Below are 11995 nucleotides of genomic sequence, written 5' to 3'. Positions count from 1 at the left end.
AAAAGAAAAAAGAAAAAAAAAAAAACCAAAAAAAACCAAACAAATTGCCACTCAGTCACAATTCGGACCTTAGACTTTCAGGCGGCCAAATGCCCCCTTTCCCGATTTACTTTTTCATGCGTGCAACACAGGCAGCTCCGACAACTTTTCGTGATCTGATGCACTATCTCCAACGCGACCTACAACCTTTTTTACCTACTACTCCAGTAGATTTTTTAGCCATATCTCCCCTTTTATATAACTTATAAGTTTTTGACTTTATAGTTTTTTTCTCTTATTTTATATAAGCTTGCTCGAGTGGTATCCTTTTATTGCCCTATAGGGATCCGGTTATATACCACGTTAAATAAAACATACACTTTGTCTATACTACACCGGCACCTTTTCTTCCGCTTTTCCATCACTTTTTTTGGGGGATACAGGTATTTTTCGTCACGTGACAAGTACAAATTTCGCAACAATCACCATTACAACCAAACAATCCACCAAAGACACTAGCAACACCACAGCACCTGTCCAGGACACTCAACAACAGCTCCCAACAGCTTTAACGACACCCTCAACAGCACCTACAGAAAAAAGTACAAACGATCTTGAGATTGCCATCTCAACATCTGCGACATCTGAAAAGCAGAAAAGCCCCTCATCACTTACAGTAAGCAACCCAAACAACAGTTCTAGCGGCCCTCTCAGCGTTTGTGGCAGCAAAAGAACAGCCACTGAAATCTCCACAGCCTTTTTTTCTGCTGACAACGACTATTTACTTCTTTCCACCATGGGAAAAACGACGGTAACTAGAAAATCCAATAACAAAGAAATCAAGCCCATCTCCGCTCCTGTCCCCTCTGACTCTACTGTCTCACCAACCACCGAGCCAGTAGAAATGCAGCTAGAACGCAACCCGGATGTGCTCAACACTCCTACTCTATTTGGGGAAACCACCCCCATTGGTAGTAGTACACCAATCATCGTTCCACCTAATGCACCAGAGTACATTACGGCTCTGTTCAACATGATTCAGGCGCAAAGCTCTCGCCTGACTCAATTGGAGGCTCTAGTAGCTGAAAACGCCCTTCTCAAGGCTGAGAATGACCAACTCCGTAAGCAATTACAACAGCTTCAGCGTTCTCCTACCTTCAACAACGACGTTGATATGGCTGAAACTAGCGATCCATCTCGTGCTCCAGGTGATTTTACTTTCAAAATCCCTACCAACACACCTATGGGTACAAAGTCCTCCCCTTCGCATATCCTAGTTAGGACACCACAAGGATCACAGGCATCGAAATATGCCAATGATGACACACCCAGCACTACTAGCACTCCTCTGCCTCCCCCTCAAATGTCCCCTTATCAAGCTGCAGCTCATCGTGGTATTAAAGCCAACAGCAATAAGCTCGCTCCACCCAAGGTCACTACTGCTGCTCGAAGAGCTGCTGTACGCCTGTTCCAACCTGCATCATCAAATCCAGGTTACCAATACATTCACCTTCCCTGCCGTGTTCGCCATAAGTTGAAAGAATTACGTGCTAAACTTGCTGCCATACACATCAACCCATCGCGCATCCTGGATATCCAATATCCAGCTAAACAAACCGTCAGCCTATTGGTGCACAACGATTATGCACCTATCGTTAAACAACGTCTCACCAAAGCCAAGGTTCCTATTCTTGCAGACTTTGATCCCTTATCTGGTACTATCCTCCATAATACCGAACTAGCCGCTCTCCCAGAGGCAGAAAAACAAGCCAAAGCTCGTGAGTTCCATACCCTCCGTTGCCTCAGAGCCCTGGATTTCATTCGCACTCCAGTAGCCTACGCTGTAGCCAAGACTTTCTTGATCAACACCTGGATCACTCAAGAACATATAGACCAATTACGAAAGGGCATCCCTTTCTTCCCTTCTTCATCGAAAGATTCCCAGCAATCCCAAACCTCACAACCACCCAGCACACAACTTGACGACGATACTCACATCAATGAACTAGCCATTGATGATGTTGATATGACTCAACAGTCGACCACCACTGATACGACTTCTCCTTCAGGTGCTGGTGAACCTGCATCCCAACAATAATGAGTAGTCGATCACTGACTATCTCATGTTGGAATGCTAATGGCATTGCCAAACACACTATATCTTTGATTACAGATCCACTTATGCATTCTACCCTCATTTTTCTAACTGAAACTTGGTTACTTTCTCCATATAGATATCCTACCTCATGGCAACAATATCACACCTATGGCGTTCCCGTTGAGGGGGATGGCTTCCGGGGACAACAAGGCATTACACTATTGGTTAACCCCAATTGTCCCTACCCTGTCACTCATTTTCCATCCTCATCTCCTTACGTCCTTTCATGTCAAATCTCAACCTTTTTAATCCATTGCTTATATCTCCCGCCCTCTATGCCAGCTCCTGATGCCCTCCAAATTATACGCTCCTTACCCATCAATCCTAACCGCACCCATACCAACACCATCTTCTGTGGCGACTTTAACGCTCGTCATGCCCAGCTACAGTGACTCACAAAAGTGTTACAAAGTTTTACAAAATCAAACAAATTTCCAATTCAAATCATTATTGCACCTGATATGATTAATAAACCCCCCTCCAAACTAATATCATTAGAAAGTATATATTGTTGGGTTTCTAATGATATAACTTTCAAACATATTAGCGTTCTTTGGAATTACTTAAACTATAGAGCTTAATTTGCATATGCGTAAAATTTTCATTTTTGTGATAGTCAGATTTATTTAAACGTGCAGTTAGTACTTTGTTTGACCACCTTTGGCTTTTATAACAGCTTCAATTCTTTTTGGCATGCTTTCGATATGTTTTAGGCATAAATCGGCTGTAACTTTATTGTACCATACGTCTCCTACTCTTTGCCAGAGTTCGTCCATATTCTTGGGTAGGGTGTCATAAGCAGCTAGCTTGCACTTCAGGTAAAACCATAAGTTTTCGATTGGGTTCAAGTCTGGTGAATAAGAAGGCCAATCTAGAACATTTATCTTGTGCTTTTTAAAGAATTTTTTGGTATATTGGGACGTATGTTTAGGATCATTATCCTGTTGAAGGATAACGTCCTTCAATTTCAGGCCATAATCCTTTAGTGTATCCATGAAGTCGCCTTTCAGAATCTCGCAATATAATTGCGAGTCCATTCCCCCCTGTATCTTGGCAATGAAGCCAGGACCATGTTGAGTGAAGCAGCTCCACAATATGAGGCTGCCACCTCCGCCTTTATACTTGTAGTTGACGTTGTGCTCCTTGAGGGGTTCTCCCTTCTTTACCCAAGTCCACTGTTTCCCATCCGATCCAAGACGATTGATTTTGGTCTCGTCGCTAAAAACGACTTTCTTCCAATCATCAACCGTCCAGTGTTTGTGGGCTTTCGCCCATTTCAACCGATCCTTTCTTCGATCATTCGTTAATGGCAATGCTGATTTTCTAATCCTTGAATCGAAATCGGATCTTTTCAGGACCCTACGTATGGTCTGTGGAGAAATATCTACTCCTTGACCCCGCAGGTTCCTGGCAGCATCAACTGCTGTTATGAACTGCCCTAAGTAGAACGATCTTGCGATCATTCTCTCGAGACGATCCGAGATTAACCTAGGACGGCCGGTCTTTTCGTTGCATGCAATGTCATTAGCTTTAGCGATTCTACCAACAGTGACGTTGGATACCTTTAAACTTTTGGCGATACTTCTATGAGACTCTCCTGTACGCAGTCTAGCTAAAATATCATTTTTTTTATCGTAAGGTACGGGACGCATGTTGAGATTTGTCTAATGTTGCGGTTTTTGTGAATGGGTAAAGTAATGTAGCTAATCAAAAAGCAAAAAGGTACAAGTTTGACAAAACATGATACTCAACATTAAATTGACCCCTGATAGATTGCTGAAACTCAATAAATTCGAAAAATCCTGGGGAAAGAAGGCTCTGTAAACATTCATCATTTCAACCATCTGAATTTCTACAGATTGCGAATGTCGAGATGAGCGATTAGACTGTCGAATGTGCTCAAGCAAATGTATATGAATCCTAACACAAGCTATATCACTGAATAGCTTAGAACTACTACTTTCCATATCGCAAAAAAAAATCAGTGCTTAAGTATGTGCTCAAGGGGAAGAATGCATGAAAAAGTCGAAAAATTAAAATTTTTAAAAACATTGTAACACTTTTGTGAGTCACTGTATTAGGTGATGCCAAATCCACACAACGAGGCTATGCACTCGCACAATGGCTCAACGAAACAGGCTTACGTTGCTGGAATGCTGAACTCACCTATGGCCAGCCCACATACTACTGCTGTAGACGTAGCACCTCTCAAGGCGCTATATTCCAGAGCATCATTGACCTCATGGTATCTACAGACAACATCCAACAACCCGAGCTTATTGTGCATAGCGATATCAGCGCGGGCTCTGATCATCATCCAATTTCCTTCACTTTCCTGAATCCACGCCCACCACCACCCAAGAGCAAACATCCTCGTCGTCTATGGAACCTTGGTAAATTGAAGAATCCTAACTGTACCTACCAATCTCTCTTTTCAGAGAGACTAGCGTCACTCAAACTTCATCTCCAGCATACATTAACAATCGATAACCTTCCTTCACCTCAATCCACCATCAATGCATTGAACAACGACCTCAACAATCTTGTATCTTCATGCTTAGATGATTCAATTGGCCGTCGCTCTCACACGTCAGCTCATAAGTCATGGTTCTGGACGCCTGACCTTCACCGCTTATCCAAACAACGTGAACACGCTCGTTCACGCTGGGGAAGAGAAACAGACCCCTTCCGTCAACTACGACTATATGATCACTACGAAGCACTAGATTCTGATTTCAAAAAAGAATGTAAGAAACGCCAACGTCATACTTGGAGAGCCTTCTGTCATAAGTTGTCTACAGGTGATTTCACTGAGACCATCAAAACAATCAAAGGGATACGAAAAAGCCGTACCACCACTCCACGTTTCAATCATCCTGATGGACCAGACCAAGCGGCTCTAGCCATGTCACGCCATCTTAGAAATATCTTTGCTGGCGACCATCTTCCCGCTGACCGTCAACCACTCCCCCCGAAACCAACAGGCCCTCATCCCTATACCTTTGATGATGCACCTCAACATGATTGTCCCTTTCATGATGACCAAATTTCAGAAATGATACGAAAAAAACTGTCTCGCAACAAAGCACCTGGAGTTGACCATATTCGTACTGAAATCCTCCTACCTATTGAAAAAGCGCTTACCCCTCTTCTTACCTTATTATTTAGGTTATGTTGGAAATGGGCCTGTGTGCCCACCCACTGGACTATAGCCCAAGTAATCCCAATATATAAGAAAGGCGATCCACTTGAGCCAGGCAATTTTAGACCGATTAGTTTAACTTCTGTTTTTCGTAAATTATTTGAATTATGTCTCCAAGATGTGTTAAACTCAACTGCTCCCCCATTAGATATTGTACAAGGTGGTTTTCGCGTTCATCGAAGTGCATTAGATCAGGCCCTCTGCCTCCATGAGCTATGTGAACAACACGCCAAAGATCACTATGGTGAACGACCCGTCCTTGCATTCCTTGACATCAAGTCTGCCTACGACACCGTCGATAGAGCCATTATTTGGCGAGCTTTAGAAACCCATATCTCTGCTCCTCTACTGGCATTACTACAAAGCCTTTTCGATGAAGTCCTTATTCAAGTATTAGTCCAGAACACCACCTCTCCTAGCTTCCACCCTGTCACTGGGGTTCTTCAAGGATCCATTTTATCTCCCTTTTTGTATTCCATATATATCAACAGCCTTCCAACTTTCCTACGAACAGCACGCATTCCCCCCCCCCAACAGAGCATTTGACCAACCCATCAACCGAAGATTCAATGGTGTTTGGATCAACAGCCTCCTCTACGCAGATGATGTTGTTCTTATTGCCACTGCCGACCTTATGCCTAGGCTCCTCAAAAAAGCTGAACTTCATTCTCAACAACTAGGCTACAGATGGAACCCCGAAAAGTGTGTAATCCTCAACTCACCTACACCTTTAGGAGCGCCACCACTGAAACTATATGATACCGCTATACCATGTGCGGACTCCTTTGTCTACCTTGGTATTCCGTTTAATCAACATGGCAACCTTGATGCAGCCCTTTTATTGCACCGCAATATTAAAAAAGCTCTTCATGCCATGCGTACTGTCTTACAACCCCTAGGTTTACGCTCTCCCTCCTTCTCAAGATTAACCGCTACCCGCCTCTTCACCATGCTTATCCGCCCAATAATGGAATACGGCCTCGCAATTTCGATCTTTCTTAAAAAGCAAATTTTACTCTTCGAGAAAGCCCAAGATCAATGCCTCCGTATTCTCTTTGGTGGACACTCGAAAAGCTCAACCGCAGTCTTCAAACACATGACTAACATCCCCTCCATGGACCAACGAATACAGAGACTTATATTCAAAATGATTTGCCGAGTATATCATCTCCCGGAGGACACTTTATTGAAAACCATCCTTTCCCACTGCACTACGCCCAACTACCGATGGCCACGTCTACTTAAATACAGTATTCTCTGGAAAAGTCTCCCTACGGATGCCCAACAACGGTTAGCCATATACGACAAACCTTCACTACAAGACCAACATTACCTCCGCTATCGCCAATCCACTCATGACACCATCACCAATCCGACAAATACCCCTCCACCACCTGTTTTACTCTCTGCATGCAGAAGTACTATTGGTATTGACCCCATCCGTTTCCTACCCATGTCCACGTTTGATCGCAGTCGCCTTCTTCGATGGCGCATGGGATGGCTTCCCGCTCGCCCGATTGGCTGTAACAAATGTGAAGCTGCACATGCCTCTCGCCAACACCTCATCTCTTGCCTTGATGTTGCTAATCGTCTCAACATCCCTCCAGAGGTCAAACCTAACCCGATCGATTACTTCCTCAACACTTATCTCCCAACATACAAACCTTCGATCGAGCCTCATGAACGCATACAACCGCTGTCACCTTTACGAAAACACCTGGTCACTTACTGGCCGACCCTGTGCCAAATCATGCTGGAGATTGATCAAATATGTCATCCCAACGAAGAATTCACCGGTACATCTTTAATTGTTAATGGTCTACCTCTACTCCAGTGGTATACGCCGACAGTTTCTGATCACCAATGACCTCATCCATATATACCTCAATAAAAATACAAAAAAAACCAAAAAACCGGATAAACCGATAAAAAAAAAAAAAAAAAGAAAATCCACCAAAAACAAACCCCGATACTGACTTTTAATGCTTCTGCTACTTTTTACTTTCATGCTACTTTCTCGTAGATCCTGATCTGATGCACTACCTATGGCGCGTCTACCAACCTTTTTAACCAACTGCCTCGCGTAGTTGAATTTTTTAGCTTACCCTTTACTAACCTCTTATATAGCCATAAGTTTTTACTTTCCATAGTCTTTTCCTTATTCCTATATAAGTATGCTCGAGTGGTATCCATATAGCCCTATAGGGATCCGGATACATACCACGTTAAATAAAACCAACCCCCTTTGTCTATACTACACCGGCACCTTTTCTTTGTTACATAGTGTGAAGGAAATTGAGCGCGATAGAAACGGAATTTTAAATTGACCAATCAGAATGAGAATCACGTGGAGATGCGGAATAGAAAATGTTCCGGAATAGTATATAAGTTAATGTTCAGCTGTCAAAATAAAAAGAGCAGGCCTTTCTTTCGGTATAACATCAGGATAGTACCTTGAGCACGACTCATTGAAGTTACTCATCGCTGAGATAAGAACATTTCTACCTGTTACTGAAGGACATATTCAACTTTATACTCAATAAGTCTCGGATTGGGAAAAGTTGAATTAGACAAGCCACTGAACTCATATAAAAAACAGAACCAAATTTCACATAAGAAGCACCGTAATTTAACATTGGAGGTCCTGCCGAGACAATTATTGTTATTTAATTACCGTGCCAATATCAAGATATCGATAGAGAAATTGAGCAAGATTGGAAATAACAGTTGGCAACAAGAAAAAGAAATGAATAGTGAAAACAGTAACAGCAACAACGTGTTGAAGAGCGTTAGTGGAAAGTTTGTCGCTGCTCCCCCTAGTTACGATGGGAAGACTCAGAAGGAAGCAGAACGTTGGCTGATCAAAATGAAATCTTTGGTAAACGCATTTGGTTGGGGAGACGAGGCTATGATCGCCATAGCGGGCTCTCACCTCACTGGTAAAGCATTGGATTGGTGGTTTACGATACAGGAGGAAACAGCAAGCTGGGAAGAATTCGTCAAATATTTCAAAAGGAAGTTCATGAAGAACATGGTAGAAGCGGCCTGGAAGGAACTAAAGAGTGTGCAACAAAAAGAAGATGAGGAAGTAGAAGACTTTGGTAATAGACTGAAGGAATTATTCAAAACAACGAAGTTAACAGATGATAGCCAAAAGAAATCTATTTTCATTGCGTCCCTGTCTGACGATATCGGGTTCGAAATGGAAGGAATTCAAGACAATAATGATAACATCTCCTTCGAAGAACTCTTGGAGGAAGCCATCAAGTATGAAAAGCGTTGTAGGAAGTACCACAGGAAGGCTATTGCTAGCGAGCAAAGGTATAAGGGCGAACGACGCGTCAACCTTAGAGACGAAGGTTCTAGTAATAACAATACGAATAGTAATGGAAGTGTCGCCAACAATTCGGAAACAAACTCAGTGGCTACATCCGGATCTCTACACAGCCTCTTAAGTGATTTAGTACAAGAAATGAAAGGGCTAAAGATAAACTCAGTAGAACAGAAAGAGATTATTCAGCAGCAACAGCGAATGATGGAACAGCAGCAGCGACAGATTCAAAACCTGTCATTCGGAGGTTCCAGAGGATTCGGCAGAGTCGGGAACAGTTACCGTCCAGACTTTAGATGTTATAGGTGTGGAGGGGAAGGACATCTGGCGCGTGATTGTACGGGAAATGAGCGTATGAGTGCTAGGGATATTAACCATAATAATGTTAACAATGGAAGTGGAATAATAGCTCACGGAAATAGTCAAAATGGAGTAAATAGTGGTGTTAGTAACGGAAGAGAAATGCCGGGAAAAGAGTTGGGGCACCATTAGATGTAGTGGCTAATTCGGTGTCCGATAAAATAAATGATAACATAACTACTACACATTATAATAATAAGGATATTGAGGCTGAGAAAGGAAGGAGTAGGAGAAAAGATGGATCTATCATTAGTTCGGTGGAGGTTCAGGAAATTAATGTTAAAGGAAATATAAAAAAGAATGTGCGAAAAAAAAAATAATAAGGGAATAACGGTGAATAACGTCAAAAGGAAAGCGATGGATATTGAGGGAAGGATGGAACCGGGCCCCAGTAGAACAAAAAAAGGAAAAAACGGAGTCAACAGAAAGAAACCTTTGGACAAGCTTGAAGTGGAACCTCCGGATATATTACAAATCATGAATACTACCCAGATAGGCCCTGGTGGGATATCTCTACTGCAATATATGGCTAAAGACCGTCAGCAAACTAAGGCAGTGATTCGCATGTTATGGGCTCTATTACGTAAAGAAGAAAAGAACGGAGGTAGGAAAGTTATCATTAACACCTTGAGAAATAACGGGTTGCTGGATGAAAGCGAATATGAAAGTGAGGAAGAATCCTCTGAAGAAGAAAGCGAGGCGGAATACGAAGAAGACTCAGAGGATGACTCCAGTTTTTATGATGAGGATGACGATACAGTCATCGAATATCCTTTTGATGTGAATAAAATGTTAAAAGGGAAGCCCCGGCGAGTGTTGATTACGTTAAACGACAATGTAGTGGTGGCCACTGTGGATTCAGGAGCTGGCATCTCGGTTATTTCAAGATATACGGTAGACAAACTGAATCTTAAGCGAACAAGGATTGGCAAGAAATTCGCCTTAACGGGATTTAACAATGCCGTTAGTGAGTCCAATTATGTGGTGATGAATGCGGAAGTGCGCGTCGGTGGTAAATTGCGCAAGGAACACTTTTGTATTGATGAAAGTATCAAAGATCGGGATGTATGCTTACTAGGAGATACTTGGGTTGCAAAACATGGTATAAAGATTGATGGAGAGAAGAATGCATTGATAATTCCAACAGGAAATTACCGGGAAAGGTCTATAGAAGTACCCTGTCTCCAGAATGATGAAGAAAATGTAGAAGAACAAGATGAGAATTTAGATACAGAATCTACATCAATGGTTCCAATTTATGCTGTGTCGCTCACGAAGTTAGATGAGGGGAAAGTCAAGTACGAAGCAGGGAAAATATTAATGACGGATGATCAGGAAACCGGTGGAGCCAGGTTTATAGTGAATACAGTAGATGCGGTGGAAGCAAATTCAGAACAAAACAAACTAAACAGTAATATTATTACGTTGTACCATGAAGATGTGCTCTCAGATTCATCGTCTCAGTCTGATAGAAGGAACGGAGAGAGTCAAGAGAAAGAAAAAGAATCAAAGGTTCCAGAAGTGATACAGGAAGTAGTCCAAAAAAATTTGTCGGTGTTCTACGAGCATGCTGGTTTGGGAAGAGTGAAAGGTGTATTTCATGAAATAATTACTACTACGGATGAACCCATCCAATCAAGACCTTATCGTCTGACAGTGGACGAGGAAGAAGCGCTCAAGAGTTGAAGATTATAGCACCTAGTAATGGGAAATATACTAGCCCAGTGTTCTTCGTACCCAAGAAAGATGGTAGACTTCGATTGGTAGTAAATTTCCAAAAATTGAATGACATAACGGTGAAAGATGGTTATCCCCTACCGCATATTGATGACATTCTGGATTCTCTGGGTGGAAACAGTTGCTTCTCGGTGTTAGACGCTGCTTTTGGGTTTTGGCAGATTCCCTTACATCCGAATTCTATAGAAAAGACTGGTTTCTCTACCAAGATGGGCACTTATCATTTTCTTACGTTACCAATGGGATTATCAGGTAGTCCGGCGACTTACCAACGAACCATGAATCACATTCTTCGAGAATACATTGGGAAATTTGTTTATGTATTTGTGGATGATTTGATAATATATTCCAAGGATGTAGAAACTCATGCTAAACATTTGCAACTGGTATTTGATGCATGTAACGAAGCAAATTTAAAATTGAAACAGGCGAAGTGCCAATTCTGCAAGGATAAGGTGGTGTATCTGGGTCATGAAATCAGCAAGAGTGGTTTACGACCCAATGATGACAATATACGGAAGATTTTACAGATGCGTGAACCCAAGAATTCAGATGAATTACGGTCCTTTTTGGGGTCCGCGGGTTATTATAGAAGATTCATAGAGAACTTCGCTGTTAAGGCGCTTCCATTGACTAAACTATTGAAGAAGAATGCCAAGTTTGAATGGGGGTCGGAGCAGCAAGACAGCTTTAATTATCTACAAAGTCTCCTAATATCTCCTCCTATTCTGGCTTATCCGATTCGCGATCATGTTAAAATTATTACTACCGATGCAAGTACAGGTGGTGGCCTAGGATGCGTGTTGAGTCAATCCCCAGATGGAAGTAGAGAAGGCGAGACAGTGATAGCCTATGGTTCGAAAACATTGATTGGATCTGAGAGGAATTATGCCATAAATCATTTGGAAGCGTTGGCAATTATATGGGCGGTACATAGATATAGACATTATTTCAGCAATAAGCAACAATTTGTTATCCGCACGGATCATCAAGCTCTGATATTTCTCTTTACAAGTAACAAACCAGCAGCGAAATTACAGCGTTGGAGAGCGTATTTGATGGGATACAACTATAGAATTGAATATCGTCCCGGAACTGAGAATCCCGCTGATGTACTCAGCAGACTTATATAGTTTAGATTATTAATATAATGGTTGGCAGGGAGGGCAAGTTGAAACAAAAAAAAAAAAAAAAAAAAAAAAAAGAGAGAGACAAAAAAAAAATTATT

At 42.1% G+C, this 11995-nt stretch overlaps 1 protein-coding gene across 1 annotated transcript; it reads left to right on the top strand.

Annotated features, from left to right (window-relative positions):
• The first annotated feature begins 378 nt into the window (after positions 1–378).
• BDF20DRAFT_880784 (uncharacterized protein) lies at positions 379–2169 on the top strand. The gene is made up of 2 exons (XM_053081639.1): positions 379–569; positions 655–2169. Exon 2 carries the CDS (start codon positions 776–778, stop codon positions 2075–2077), a length of 1302 nt encoding a protein of 433 aa, XP_052935271.1. The 5' UTR covers positions 379–569; positions 655–775; the 3' UTR covers positions 2078–2169.
• The last annotated feature ends 9826 nt before the right edge of the window (positions 2170–11995 follow it).

The sequence above is a fragment of the Mycotypha africana genome, assembly GCF_025528875.1.
Source record: "Mycotypha africana strain NRRL 2978 chromosome Unknown BDF20scaffold_7, whole genome shotgun sequence".
Lineage (NCBI taxonomy): Eukaryota > Fungi > Mucoromycota > Mucoromycetes > Mucorales > Mycotyphaceae > Mycotypha > Mycotypha africana.
This window is presented reverse-complemented; position numbering and strand designations above follow the sequence as displayed.